Genomic DNA, 14,658 nt, shown 5'->3' with positions numbered 1-14,658 from the left:
GGTCCATAGAAACTATGGAGGGAAAGTTTCCAAAAGAGAAATCTTTCTTAACAAATCTTAGGAGGGTCACCCTAGTTATGTTGAACTGGGAGCTCTGAGAGGTTAGCCAACACCCAATCAAGTAAGCGTGGAGAGAGAGTGGAGTAATGGGCCCTCAATGATTCCACACAGTATGACACACAAGAAGTCAAATAAAAATACAGTCCTGTGTTATGGGCCTTCTGAACACACTGGAAAATAATGGAACCAGTAGTATTATCGCACAACACTGATACAAATCTATGCAGGTTCAAGTATACATCAGTCAGCAAAACAAGTAAGTATTTTCGATGTAGTAAGTGATGGGTACCAGATCACAAGACGGTATCCTAGCGTAAGAAGACCAGCCCCAAAGATGACTGGGGCCTTATGCCTAGAGGTCACAGGAGCCACACAATGTTTCATAACAGAATTGCGTATCTTTAGGTAGGGTTCAATAGGCTTTTGTTGGTTATGGATTTTAAATTTTACAATAATCCCAGGCTAATCCAGGGGGTGGATTTCCGACCCGGGTTCAACGGCCAGAGTTGAGTGGAATAGAGATGGAAGGGAAAGGGACAGGTTCCCTATGTTATCCTATGGATGACTGGGGGTTTAGGGGGACAGGCACACTGAGGCTTACTTAACCCCCCCTTCCCATCCCCCACTCCAATTTTCCTAAATATGATATATGAGAGTTTTATACAATGTGCTACACAATGTGTTTCAGAGTGCTTCAAGGCAAGGGAGGGAACAAGGGAAAATACAATAACATTCTTACAGGCCATGAACAGTAAGGATGTGAAATTAACTATCGTACTCGGCCTGACGACGTTTCAGATGGTGCAAGAGCTAAGGCATAGATAAGAAAGGAAGGGGGAGAGTGGGAAGGAAATGGAAACAAACAGGCGACTACCGTACTAGGCCTGATGACATTTCTGGTAGAGCCGGAGAAAACAAAAGGTGAGAGAGAGAGGGGTGCAGAAAGGGAGGGGAGGAACAAAACAAGCGACTATCGTACTAGGCCTGACGACATTTCATATAGTGCTGGAGGAGGCTGTGGGGAGGGAAAAAAAGCAGGGAGGGGGAGGAGACAGACAAGGTTGCTATCATACTGGGGCCAGAGACCATTCTGATAGAGTAAGTGCATAGAAGAAAGTAAGGGGAGGAGAGAGGAAATGGGAGAAAGAGAGAGGAGGAGAGAACAGAGAATAAACTGTCTAAAAGAGTGGAGAAGCAAGAGGGTAGAGCGAATACAATTGCTGAAGTCGGTAGTAACACATAATGTTGCAAGCCAGGATACAAGATGAGGATGGGAACAACATGATTCAGGGCCACCATGAGTGCAAGATACAAAGGAAGTCCAGCATGAGAGTTGAGAAAGGGTGACACACTGTGAATCAATGAAGTCCATACAAGTCAAATCCAGCATTGGCCACAAGATGGTGATGGTGAAACCAGAATGTATCAGGACAGACTCTTGCAGAAGTAGGATGGAGGGGGCTGGAGGGGGAGCAGTATAGAAGAATCAAGCAAAACAGGCAACACCTGTGTGCGAGAAGGGTTGGGGGCACAAGGGAAAATCACGGGGGACCAGAGGGGGTGGGGATTGCCTGTGGGGACAGAGGGAGTAAACATGTGTTGGTGCATGCTTACCTGCTGTCTGAGCAGGGGGTTGGGCCCTGGGTCCTCCTGGTATGAATAGGTCCAAACAGGAATTTCCCTTTTCTTTGTCTGCCCTTTTCTTTGTCTGCCCTTTTCTTTGTCTGCCCTTTTCTTTGTCTGCCATTTTTGACGCCCGGGCTAGAGATGCTCTTGATCTAAGAGTTAAGAGCAGGAAGTTAGAGGCAGGGCTAAGAAGGTGGGTGGTGATGGGCCAGGTGACTTAGATCCACTTGCACCTGCTCCCCATCAGCAAAGGAAAATGGGCTGGAGGGCTCCTTAAGTATGGAAAAAGAGCAGCAAACTGGAAGGCAACAGGTGGGCAGACCTTAGGCCAGGGTACGTAGATGACTTTGCGGATCGACTGGGGGTTGCTGGGGGCTCGGTGTACCGCTGTTTGTTCCTTTGAGAGATGACCAGGACTTGTAGGTTGAAGGATTCTTCTGGTTGATTGGAAATGCTCGATATAACTCTTTTCAGAGAAGAAATGCAGAATCCACTGATGCAAACACCATCAGGACACGTCACAGTTTGAAGGAAGGTGAGTTCCAGTGAAGGTCCCCACACAAAGGTAACAGGCATCCTTCCAGTTGCGGTAACAGCAGCTGCTCTAGGGCAGGTTCCCTTGACAGTGAAAAATGTAAATTCAGAGAGCAGACTACTTGTGGCGCGAGCTCGCACTAAATTACCAAAGTGGAAGTCCAGGAGCATTAGCAATCCGGTCAACCCTGTTTGCAACCTGAGAAAAACTTGACACAAGGACTGGATGCTATAGTTCACTCGACTACAGAGAACCACGTCGACTATAGAGAACCACGAACAGAGCAATTACAAGGGAAAGAAAATCAATGTGCCCTTATTAGTACAAAAATACAGTACATTTTATATGAATACGACAAAAAATATATATATATTCTGGTAATACTTAACACTCGTAAGAGATACAACCACAGTCTCGATGCTGAGGCACACAAACCTACATTGACAAATAATTCACACTAATCAAGAAAGCAGTTTGATTATTAAAGGCTTAAAGCAATTAAACAAAAGCTAAAGTGCTCGAATTCATAGAGCATAATCAATATTGCTCCTAGTCACGCATGTTTCATTGCCATACAGCGACTTCTATGTGCAAAATGTAGGAAATTCTTCAGGGGGTTTCCAATAGATTTGTCTGTGTTGGCAGCAATCTTTAAAAATGGTGCATCTTGCTCTCAATTGATTTGTGATGCTCTGTTGTATTTACTTTCAATAGTAGTGCATCTGAGGGTCTAAATCCACCTCACGGCTTCCTACTTAATAGCAAAGTCTGGGATGTAGCTCTTATCAGAGATGGTAGGTACTCCAGGGGAGTCGTCTTAATGAAGTAATTACTCACTTCGAGTCATGGGCACAGCACACAATTTTAAACATGATGTACACTTGTTTATTTTCTCGATCATTTCTATGGATACCCATCCCATACACCAAGATGTTGGACCAGTCGCAAGGATCTCTTCCCCAAACCCTGTAAGGAATGAGCGACACCTGCCAGTTAAGCATATTGTCCTAATCAGTCGTCTTGTAATGAATTCTTAACCCATCGGGTATAAAGTAAAGTGTGTCCCATCCATCAAATAGTCACATGCGGCCCCCCACACCTCTGCCTCTCACTGCCCAAGGTTGTGTGGGGGATGTACAAGCAATTGACTGCAAGACTCTCCACGTATGCCGTATGACTACTCAAATTCAGAGATGGTCGCTGTCACAGATATTTTTATGGCATCCACTTCTGCCACTTCTCATGCTTTGTTATCATGACTCTTTGAAAGATTCTTTAAAAAGAGATTCATTTTTGGCCCAAAAGCTTCTAACAACTTGTTTGCTTGGAAATACATGTGCTGTAGTCCCCTCTGGATGCTTTTGTGATTATGGTCTGCTTCCCAGCCATTTGGGAAGGAGGGGAAGGTAGAATGCCAGACTACCTTGCTTCCTTTCATAATCTGGAACTAAACATTATGGACAAGCATGTGGCGGTTGGAAAGGCACGTTTGTAGAGATAGCAATGGCACAAGGAGGGGTGTGGAACATAGGGGATCTTGTTAGTTTCAAAGAGCCAACATTCTTTTTATTCATTTCTGGGGCTTCCTGCTGTGTATGCAATTCCCTACTAGTATTAAAGGACGGAAAGCAATAACTAAAATCCTAAAGTATTCTTTTAGTATATGGAGTTAGACTGGCATAATAGTTAAGAAGCCTGAATGGTCTTGTGTGCTGGTGCCATCTTTTATACTGTATATAGTGTGATGATCCTTCAAATGGCGTCACTTCAACCCAGGGACGAATGCCTTCCCATGAGGCTAGGGAGGTGAGGCCAATAACCAATAGTCCCCCTAAGGGTGGTAACAGGCGGGAGGATCTCATGGGGAGGGACTCCTCTCCTGGGGATAAGGACGCAATTGGGAGGCACAGTCCCTGTGAAATCCCACCATGTAGGCTGACAATAATGCCCAAATCATATCCACATAAGATCACCTCCAAAAGTATGTGCTATTGTGAAATATCAAATCCAGCTGATGACAAAAGTACTCAGACGAAGATGTGCTCCAAAAATGGCACATTTGACTGGGACGAAAGCTAAAGCATCTGCTTTTCAATTGGAAGGATGTTACGCTGGGGTCATCCCCGCTATTTAAACTGAACAGCAAAGACAGAAGCAGAACCAGGCGACCGAAGAGGACACGTTCAAACTGGAGCGCTGACGTCAGTGAGGCTTGTCTCCAAGCCTGAAAGAGGAATAGGAGGACGCCCAAGAAGTGTCTTCGGAGTCGGTTGGGAACCGGCGTGATACACTTGCAGAGACTGGGGTGGTGGGACGACCTGTAGTGGATGGACCGTTCAGTCTGACAACGGTGCTGAGACCACCTACCATAGCCTACTGCAAAACACTGTAGGTGACTATCGGGAACGACCGAGAGACTGTGGTAGAGGCGTAACCTGTCACGGCGGGACCGAGGGGTCCGGAAGCTACGACGTGGCGGTCCAAAACTACCAGAGGTGTCGAGAGATGGGACTCAGAGAGCTGGTAAAGGAAGAGGTTAAACTAAGAAGGGTGGACCTGCAACCCCTGGCAAAACCGGTGAAGAGTTCCCTGAGAAGAGCTAAAGGCAACTCATGCAAGTCTGGAAAGGGGCCGAGAAGTTATGAGACACTTAAACATAAAGAAGAAGAGAACGTCTTAAATCATTGGGTGATACAGTTCCCAGGCAGGACCACAAAAGTGTGGTACTGGAGGATCGAAAGGAACAGCTTCTTCGTCCCATTGGGGGCAGATCAAGAATTCAACAAAACAGGTTGTGAAGACATCCTTAAGGGAACTACAAACCCAATTAAGAACGGTGAAAGATTGTGGGGGACCAGCTAGGTGAAGGGAGTCATTCTTCTATCCCCACAGGAACTTTTGCTTTGAATGAAACCTTTATTTTGAATGGAACTCTTTGCTTTGAACAGAACTTTTGTTTTGGACAACGTGAAAGACGATTGGATGCTTTGTATCCAGGAAAAGGGAGTAATTCTCCTGGATTACGAACAGTAACTGGACTTTATGGTATTTTGTTGTAGTGACACGGATAGAGTAGGAGCCTTTGTGACTGGTACCAGGCCTTTTTTTGGACTCACAAAGACTTTCCTGACGAGCACCAGAGTCTCTTTAGTTTAGGTAGGGAAACCCTTTTAGAATTAGGGATAGATAGGTTGATTCATTATTTAATAAAAGTCTATAGCAACCACTATGCCACCACTTGGTCAGTCTCTTCATTCCTTGTTGCCATAATAGAGGGTGGCAGAGTTTCTGGAATTGCATGTCTGAGCTGCTGACAATCAGTAGTGGCTTCTGGTGATGACAGAAGGGACGGGGTGACCATTTGAGAGTGGCTGATCAGAGCAGACCAGAGCAGCCTACACAATCCAGTCAAAGGACAGAGCCTCAACGCACAGATAATTGGCATTTATATGGGTGATGTAGATCAGTGGATGGCAACGTGCATGGTATTCTGGTTATGCTAAATGTGTTGTTTTTTACTGTTATTAATGTGGCACATTCCACCCTCTTGAATGCCCAGGTAAAAGGAGTAAACCTTTCATGTGTTAGAACCTGCATGGTGGTGGCAGAGGAGCGACCAAGGATTGTGCTGACTCAGTCATTCTCCAAAATCTTCAAGGACCTGGGCCTTTCAACTCGTGCAGTCAGCACCACCTTTGGGTGCAGGGTGAATGTTGCCCTCTGTTTACAGGTGAGCTTGAAAGAGACCTACATCCCTCTGAACTGTATGGTCAGTCCCCTCCAGAGCATGCTCACTGCTCTTTACAGCTAATTATCTCAGTAGTTTTGCAGCATGGATACCATAATTCACAAAATAGTTTGACATGTTTATCTTTCTTCAACACTTCAGGAGGCAGCAAATTGTTTTTTGTGTGATATAGCGCACCCAGCCTTTTGATGTGATATGAGCAAAACCATTCCCATTTGACTTGCTTTTTAACACATTGCTATTATGAGAGTGTGTTCTGACAAAAAGGCAGCATCACGACGTTAATACTGTGCTCATTCTCAACAGAGGCACATCACTGTCATCTGCTTGCATGGTCCAGTCTGGAAATAATTGCAGATTTTTAATATGGGAGTGACAGTTTTAGAGTCTGTTTTAGTTGCAATGTCCAGCTCCTCTGTGCTCTGGGTACAAGGTGTTTTAGAGCCCGTTTTCTTATGCTCTAAGCGCCATTGTAAAATTCTCAAATCCATGTTTTGTCTCGTGCATTATTACCGCACTGGCAAGTGTATGCAAGAACATGTTAATTACTTATTAGTAATACTAGTCCTATTGGAGTTCATTTGTCAACATGTTATTAGCAAGTGATAAGTATTTGCTCGATGTGGAAAGTGGGTTTTCAAGCTCCATATATGATTCTCAGACTTTAATTAGTGAATTAACTTTTGCAGTTAAAAATGAGGCATACAGGTGTTTTTGCTGTGTTAAAGCGATTGTCACAATTTGTTTTTAATAAAACCCGTTGTGGTTATGGAAATCACAATGAGCTGAGGTGTTCATGCATTTTCAAGGCTTATTGATGAATTTGTATCGCTAGAAACCCATTATCACCTGGAACAGCAATAATGGGTTTGGTGCTAGGATGTTCTTGTTTATGGCATTGCATTGGTGTGCATGTGAATATTCTGTTTGTGTTTTTGTGAAGCGTGAATAGTTTTTGTTTGCAGGCTACTCTAACTCTAATGGTGTCTGGATGAAGGAGAAGCTGTATTTATAGCAGAACAATTTATTTGTTTTGGAAGAATATTTTTTCAAAGCAAGAAAGCTGCAGTTTAATGTTTTAAAGATGTGGCATGGTAGTTTGTATGATTGGTGGATCTGTAGAGTTGAGCAGAGTGCAGCATAAGAGATCCACTGGAGGTTGTGGTCTTTGGAGTGTAGCTGGCAATGCAGCCTGTTGGCCTTTCAGCGGAGAGTAAAGTATTGCTGTTAAGGTACAATATTAGCATTGCAGGGATAGGGGGGTGAAGTTGGTGCTTTTGGAAGAGCAAAGTGTGGTAGCAAAATTCTGACCATAACTGAAAAACAGCCTTAGTTTTAATGGGGGACGATAAGGTCATATAGATGATCTGAAGCAGGCTGCGGGAGCCGTAAGTTGGCTGTAAGATGGGGAACAGAGTGTTGGCCCTAATGGTGGAAGTGGGGTTTGTAGTAAACAGGGAAGACCTTAAGGAATGCAGGCAGAGGTCTGGGGTTTAACTGTGCGGAGGTGAGTTATGAATTGATGTCCTTTCCAGGTAGACCTGAGCATTTTTAAGATGGGATGTATTTTTTTTTTCGGGGGACAATAATATTGCATATTTGTCCTCGCATTGCATGGTCTTTTGAAGCACAGAGCCCTGAACTCTGACATAGTCTCAGGTCATGAATATGGTTCTGATGATAGACAATCGAGAGAGACCTAAGCGACGTTGCTTCTATTACATTACCATTACATAAGCTGATGTATTTTTGGTTAGCAGTGCTTTCATTCTTGCTGTCCGTATCTCTTCCTTTTACTCATGCCTCACGTTTATGGCTTGTCACCGCCCTTTGTGTGATCTTTCAGTCGAACAGGCTAAGCAAGTTGGCTGACCAGGTACTGTGCAGAACTGCATGCATGCATTTTACCAACATGCAGTGTCATCTGCTTTAATGCTTGTATAAGTAACTTGTCTGTATTTTAGGCAGCATGCAGGCGCATTTTTCCAGCATCAATGAATCTGGCTTGATGTTGGAGGGGCACCAGAATGGTCGGCTACCTGGCCCCCCAATAATGAGGTAGTGACACCAGTACAAAAAAGCCACCTGTATTGTTTACCTGCCCCTCTGCACTTGGTCTTCATTTTCTCCTTAGACATGCAAACGTTAATTTGGGCCTCTATTGAATTCATGCCAGTCTCCTGCCCAATGAGAAGATTTCACAGTAGCACCAGCAAGCACGAAAGACAGTGACTTATAGAACTGACATTCACCCGAAGTATGGCTCACCTAATGTTCCTCTTATTAATTTAGAAATTGCAATTTCTCTAATACTTTTTGTAGTTAATATTTTACTTATTTGCATACTAGTTTTTTTTAAATAAGAGAACGTGATCAAATGAATCACAAGGTCCACGTATTTCATACACACACTCGGTAGCATGTTTGGTGATATTTGTCTACGGCAACCATATGCATCCTTGACACCGTATTGGCTCTTGGGAAAGTATCCAATCTGATCTAACTAAGATCACATAGTATGTTCTTCTTGTGGGACTAAGTGGGGGCGCACTGGAAGCTATAGAGAAAGACTTGTACATTTAGAGGGATAAGTTAATCTTCACTAATCTAGCTACTTTGTAAAGACACAAGTGTTTGGACCCTCACGTTTCACCATTGTGTGGGGCTTCACAGTAAGAAAAAGATGGTGACACAAAAACGTAGGTGGGTTCTGGGTCAGTGTAACATGAACAGTAAGACATACTTTTTCCCTTCACCTACAGTGGCAGTAGGCAGAAATGAGGACATATTTGGGTTTTAGAACCCGCTTAATCCCTCACCAGCATTTCTGGGATTGCAACTCAGCTTTTCTCCAGTTTTTAGCTATCATAGCCTGGCTGTGGGCTGACACAGTACCATTTCTGCTCCTTTTGCATGCTACTGCTGTGGTCTGTCCATACAACTCTTTAAAGCTTCCTTTCCCCTGATTCTCTCTAGATGCTATTTTAATTGCACGGTACAAAGCAGTCAATTACTTTTCTGTTCCTTTTTTTTTAGGGAACGTCAGGCCCTGATCCAACCACTGTGTACGTGGATATGAGAGCGCTTCGCCATGACAGGTACGGTTCCACCTGTTTTCATAGACTGCTGTTTAAAAGTCAGCAGTTTACTTTTGCATTTGTAGGTACAATTGGCATAAAATGTAATTATTAAAATCCTTTGTTACATATTCTCATTTACTGAATTTCCTAGATTACTTATCCCTCATATTGAATGTCCCCCTTCTTGCTCAGGTGAGTGTTGGGCATAAAGTAGCCTGGCCCAAAATTAGGTCCGCTTCCCTCAACTTTCAGCACTTTAACAATGAAACAATGTGCCACTAAATTCAAGAAAATCTTTCATAGCGAGAGTGAAGGACAACGGATACACTAGCAAGCAGTGCCTTCTGTATTGCTAGATAAGGATAGAAAATATATTAAAGAATCCCTGAAATAATGCATGCACACGCTTGTCAGCTGTACGGATGTTGTTTTAAACTGGACTGTGTTATAGCATTACATTTATTTATTTATTTTTACATTTATTAAGTGCTCAAAACCCTAGGGCATTTTAGCACTGTTACAACCAGGTATCTTTACTTGATAGACCGAGGACAGGTTCAAAGTGAGTGGTGAGAGAGACAGTCATTAGGTGAAAAGCCACGTTTTCAATGCCTTTCTGAAGACCCAGTAGGAGGGCGTTCCAATGAGAGGCAGCAACTGAGGGAAAGCTTGGTCCTCTGCTTTTTACTCACTTGGATTTAGGCAGGACTAGCCTGTGAGCATAGGTCTTCCTGACTGGTCTGGATGACATCACTTCTCGGGAGCTTTGAACTTATCTTTAATTCTTCACGAATAACGTTCTAGTATTACAGGTGGACAATTTGGCCACTGTAAGGAAAGCATGGTATCAAACAGTGAAGACAGACACAAGTGATCACAATTCAAGGGTGTTTATTGAACTTCAAATGGGTTGGTTAAACTCCTACCTAAGGCTAAGGATGGGAGCAAGCTACGACCATCAAATAATAACGCAGTCCTAGTGGAGTCTCTGTCGAAATAAAAGGGCCTCTACTAATAAACCTGTTGCCATTCCTTACTTCTAAATACAAACGGATGTGGGACAATGGTGTATGCAAAAGAAAAGTGTTCAAGAAATGTGTCAGGACAGTTGAGCAGTTGGCTACCCTTCCCACGTTTTCAGCACGGAGCAAGGCGACACGTGAAAACTTCACACACACTCCTTAGCCTAGAGGTAACAGTTCAAAACATAGGCATCAGGGCCTTTCGTGTCTCTCCCAATAACAGTCTCTTATTGCAGAGGGCCTGGTGTAACAAACAAAACACAAAAGTTCCTTTGTCAGGGTTTTCACATTCACAAGTTTACAATTGGTCTTCCTCGTTCGGGCTCGAACCGCAGATCCTCCTCTTTCAGGCTCAGATCCTCTTGATATCAGAATCGAAGACTTTCGAATGTGCGATGGGTTTTGCTTAAAGTGTCGCAGGACCACTTCGATTCACTTCACACAATTGTATTTCACATCAATCTTCTACTTTCGTTTCTCTTGGTGGGATTACCTTACAGAGACTTTCGATTGAGTACTTTCTTGGTGCAGGACCACTCTGTCAACGGTATTGTATCGTTCCTTCTCAAGTTCAGACATTCATCAGCAGTTCAGCTTTACGGGTGTCTTTCATCACACGTGTTTAACAATGTTTGTTCCAGCGCTTGTTATACAATGTTGCCGCTTGCAACCTTAACTTCAACAAAGACCGGTCTTGCATCGGTCTCCCCAACTCACTGACTATGTTGATCCCTTTGTTGCTTACTTGTTCTTGGAGCCAAGGACAATACCACAGCGTCTGCTGCTCCTCCCTGCCTTGGTCAGTTGCACAGGAGGGCCCTCAGTATCTTCAACACACAATGTAGGATTCTTCAGTCTGGTTTCCTGGCCTTACGCTTTCTGCCTTGAAGGATTCTTGAAAGTAACAGCGTCTTGCCGACAAGGTCAAGGGTGCTTCCCTTCTTACAAACCCTTCAGGGTTTACTGTCTTTCTCCCTTCGTTCAGCTGCCGACTCTAAACTGCTGTAGCTTCTCGTGCTTGGCCTCGCTCAGGGTGTGCTCTCGTGCTCCACCTTTTATCTGCGTGGGGAAGTGTAATGGAAGTCAGGTGTGAGTGATTGTCAGTAATTGCCTGACCTTACCTGACCATAGTAGTGGGACATGTCAGGTACACAGCCTGGGTATGAGTCTTTTGTTCTCCCAGAGCGGGCTGTCTGTGTGAAAGTGTGTGTGTGCAGGAAAAGGGAATGGGGGGAGGTAGAGTTTCCATATATCCTATCTGGTAGGATGGGGTGAAGGTGTTACAGGGAAGAGAGGGATACTGCATCTCGCCATCTGGTGTCCCACTCCCCGAAGTCCCCTCACCCAGGTGATCCAAAGGCGATGCCCTGGCCACCTGAGAGAGAGATCCGCAGGGACTAGCGGGTGAGACGCCTTCTGATTCTCACACCCCCTAACCTACTCACACAAACCCACCCACAACCTTGTCACACATGACATCACATGTCTGCCTTCCCATGCCAGCTTTTCACGGACACCTGGCCTACTACCTCCATCCTATACTGGCTGTTCAGATGGATATACAGAACCAGCCATGTGGGAGGGTTCTGAGAGGCAACTATGGTTAGTGAACAGGGTAATTAATACTTACAGCTAGCCAAACTATATCAAGGCAACCTAGACTGTGCAGTAAGGCAGACTTCAGTAGATATGGGTGTTGTTTACTAGTACAGTAAAGCACACATGAAGCAGTTAAATGTAATATACTCCTGAATTAGGCCTTTAATGCTAAGCAAATACAGTAGAGCTACAGCAGTTATTGTTAAAACGCTTACATACACACATGTACACAGTTGGTGATTACAAACTGAGATCGCCACACTTCACAATTGAAAACAGTAAAAGGAGAACAAATCAATGAGACAATGAAAATTGTTTAGTAAAGCAAGCAAGAAACAATGTAGTTATAAGGCACCTATGGCTTCAGCAGTCATTCCCTACCAGGTAACTAGGCCTAGTGACATAACAGAATCAAAGTTCTACGTAAGTACCTGATTTGTGAGCATGACGTCTTTAAAATCCACCCAGAGCACGCTTTGGCAAATCCAATAGAACGGATAAAATTGCAGAATATAGTAAGTTAAAGTTTTCACGGATACTCTCTCCATCCCATTACCCTAGGACTTCCCTGGAGGGAATCCTTGGCCAGTACCCCACAGATCGCGATCAGGGAAGAGAGTGGTCTTTGTGCCCATTCAATCCTTATGCTGAGGGGGCAAGGGGTTGAAAGCAGGTAAGCAAACCTGTGCACGTTAGTCTGATTTTTAGTGTCCACCCCTGGGTACTCATCGCTTGCACCATTTTATACCACATTTGGCCCCCTCAGTAAAGATTCAGGGATCGTAGGTGCAGTGATTGTCTGGTTTTGTTTGTGCTACACAGCGATTCTGCACTTCAATGGCACAGTTACAAAAATCTTCTAGTAGGATGTCCCGGGTACTGAAGAACAGAATCCACTGCAGGTCCCATAGCAAGAAGAGACTCCCAAGACATGGCAGAAAAGAGCATCTGGTGGTGAGCTTCTCATGTAGGGATCAAGACTTGTTGGTCACACCACTGGTCGAAGCCCCGAAATGGTCTTCAAGGATCGCTGCAAGAAAGGCAAGGAATTGCCAAGACTTAGCTGTGGCAATGTTGGTCATACTCCAGCTGCAATCTTCTGGGTCTTCAGCATGTGTCTTCTCTTCTTCGGGGTCTTGACTCCAATGGCTGATTTGTTAAACTCGCCATCCTATTCCAGATTTGGGGTGGGAGCTGCCCTGGATCACCAATGGCAAGAACCAGCATCATTAAAATGGAGACAGGCTATCCATTCAGGAACTGCTACAAGCCTCACATCTGCACAGCAACAGACATTCTCTGGCTAGAGTGTGGATTAGGAGCACACCCATCCCCCATTTTCGGCCAGGTTATGCACACCATCAAGTTGCCCAGGAATTCACACTGGAGTTTGTGAAAGTGCATGCCTTGTATGGCGTTTACGGACCTCAGTGGGCAGGAAGACGGCCAAAGAACATTATAGCCAGAGGATAGGGCATTAGCCGCATGGCAAGGCCATTTTGAGTATATGGTACGCACATTGGCATTTTGCTGTACAAATTAAATGTGCACGTGAAAGAAAGGGTAGTCCTCTGCCACCATCCTGTCCTAGGCACATCTACAAGGTAAAAAAAGTTACTTAATAAAAAGGGATAAAGTACCCCTGCAGCACTTCACTGTGAGGTGGGGTATGATGCATTGGCCAGGGTCACTCGACACCCTAGGGGCTGACTGGTTGCCCCCAAATAAGTGAGTCGAGCACATCACCTAGGGATTAAGTAGATCTGTGGAAGCCATCCGCAAATGCTTCACTTTATATCGGCTAAATGTCTTCAAAAACAAAAATGATGCACTTTGACAGCCCATGACGTAAAATGCATTGAAAAGGTATGTGAATATATATACATAGGAGTATTTATTACAAACAGCAAAAGTGAAGAACACACAAATATGAAAATTGTTTAAAAAGCTATTATGGTGATGTATACTCTATACAGATTTACCAATATGTTTAGAGGCTATAGGTTGAAAGGCCTTATAACTGCTTACAAGCAAAACATTTTACAATAATCCTATATGGGGTGGAAAACAAATCCAGTATAACTTTCAGATGGTTAAATCGAGGATCGCTTTTGGCGATCTGCATTAAGGTTGCTGAGGTGTATTCCAGTCCAAAGTTCTCTCCTAAAACTGTGACTTCTTTATTTACGCGGGTCATCGTGAGTAAAGGTAAATTATATTTGAACATATGCAATTCAGAAGAAAACACAATTTTGATTATAAGTAAACAATGTATGATCATGAAAGGCGCAATGACGGTTAGTTATATAGAAATGTACTTTAAATCCATTCAATAGGAGGTACACTGGACTCTCGAAATAGGCCCAATAGTGAATCAATTTAAACAAAAGGCTAAGGAATGAGACTGGATAGATAATTTGAATCACTTGTATGGGAGAACACGTATGGCTGACTGCATTCAAAATGTTTGCATTTGTGATATCCAAACCCAACGTCATACAATTTCCCAGCAGGAAATAAGGGGGACTGTCTGTAATTTCACCTTGACTTCCTACCAGTGCTGAAAGTTTTAGGACCTAGAAATGACATAAGAGGTTGTAGTCTTTGTAATGCAGTTTGGAAACATGAAACACTAAGACATTTAATATGGCATTCTGTAAAATTGTATTCTTTATCCAATTTCTTGGGAAGATTTGTATATAATGCGCTAATGCTGCAGGCTGTCCCATTTTAGAGATTATGCATGGCAGAGCAACAAATGTCTTCGATGATTGCATCAGTGAATTTTTGGAAAATTGTATTATGATTTTAAGATTGTATGTTTCTCTCTTCTCTTATTAAATTATGTGAGCATTTTAATTAACAGTTTGGAATAAAAAATCGAAAACTGTTCCCAAGCAGGTCTTTTCCAGTATAGACTGAATATTGCTTTGGACTATGCAAGTGTGTGCTAGTTGGCAATTAAATGGGGAGAAAGTGAGCCCAGCA

At 43.7% G+C, this 14,658-nt stretch overlaps 1 protein-coding gene across 5 annotated transcripts in view; it reads left to right on the top strand.

Annotated features, from left to right (window-relative positions):
- Window positions 1–14,658, top strand: part of DIP2A (disco interacting protein 2 homolog A) — a 2,340,120-nt gene that overhangs the window by 2,140,798 nt on the left and 184,664 nt on the right. For 3 of the 5 annotated variants that reach the window (XR_011274712.1, XM_069616034.1, XM_069616032.1), the window contains 3 exons: window positions 5,781–5,951; window positions 7,816–7,845; window positions 9,006–9,067. Coding sequence is in view for 3 of the 5 variants with exons in the window: in XM_069616034.1 (XP_069472135.1) it covers window positions 5,781–5,951; window positions 7,816–7,845; window positions 9,006–9,067 (263 nt within the window). In the remaining 2 variants the exon portion in view is untranslated. The remainder of the gene's footprint in view (window positions 1–5,780; window positions 5,952–7,815; window positions 7,846–9,005; window positions 9,068–14,658) is intronic. The other 2 variants (XR_011274713.1, XM_069616033.1) reach the window with 1 other exon arrangement.

Source organism: Ambystoma mexicanum, chromosome 9 (assembly GCF_040938575.1).
Source record: "Ambystoma mexicanum isolate Mex_15411 chromosome 9, UKY_AmexF1_1, whole genome shotgun sequence".
NCBI classification, from domain to species: domain Eukaryota; kingdom Metazoa; phylum Chordata; class Amphibia; order Caudata; family Ambystomatidae; genus Ambystoma; species Ambystoma mexicanum.
The sequence above is the reverse complement of the archived record's forward strand: the minus strand, read 5'-3'. Positions and strand labels throughout refer to the sequence as shown.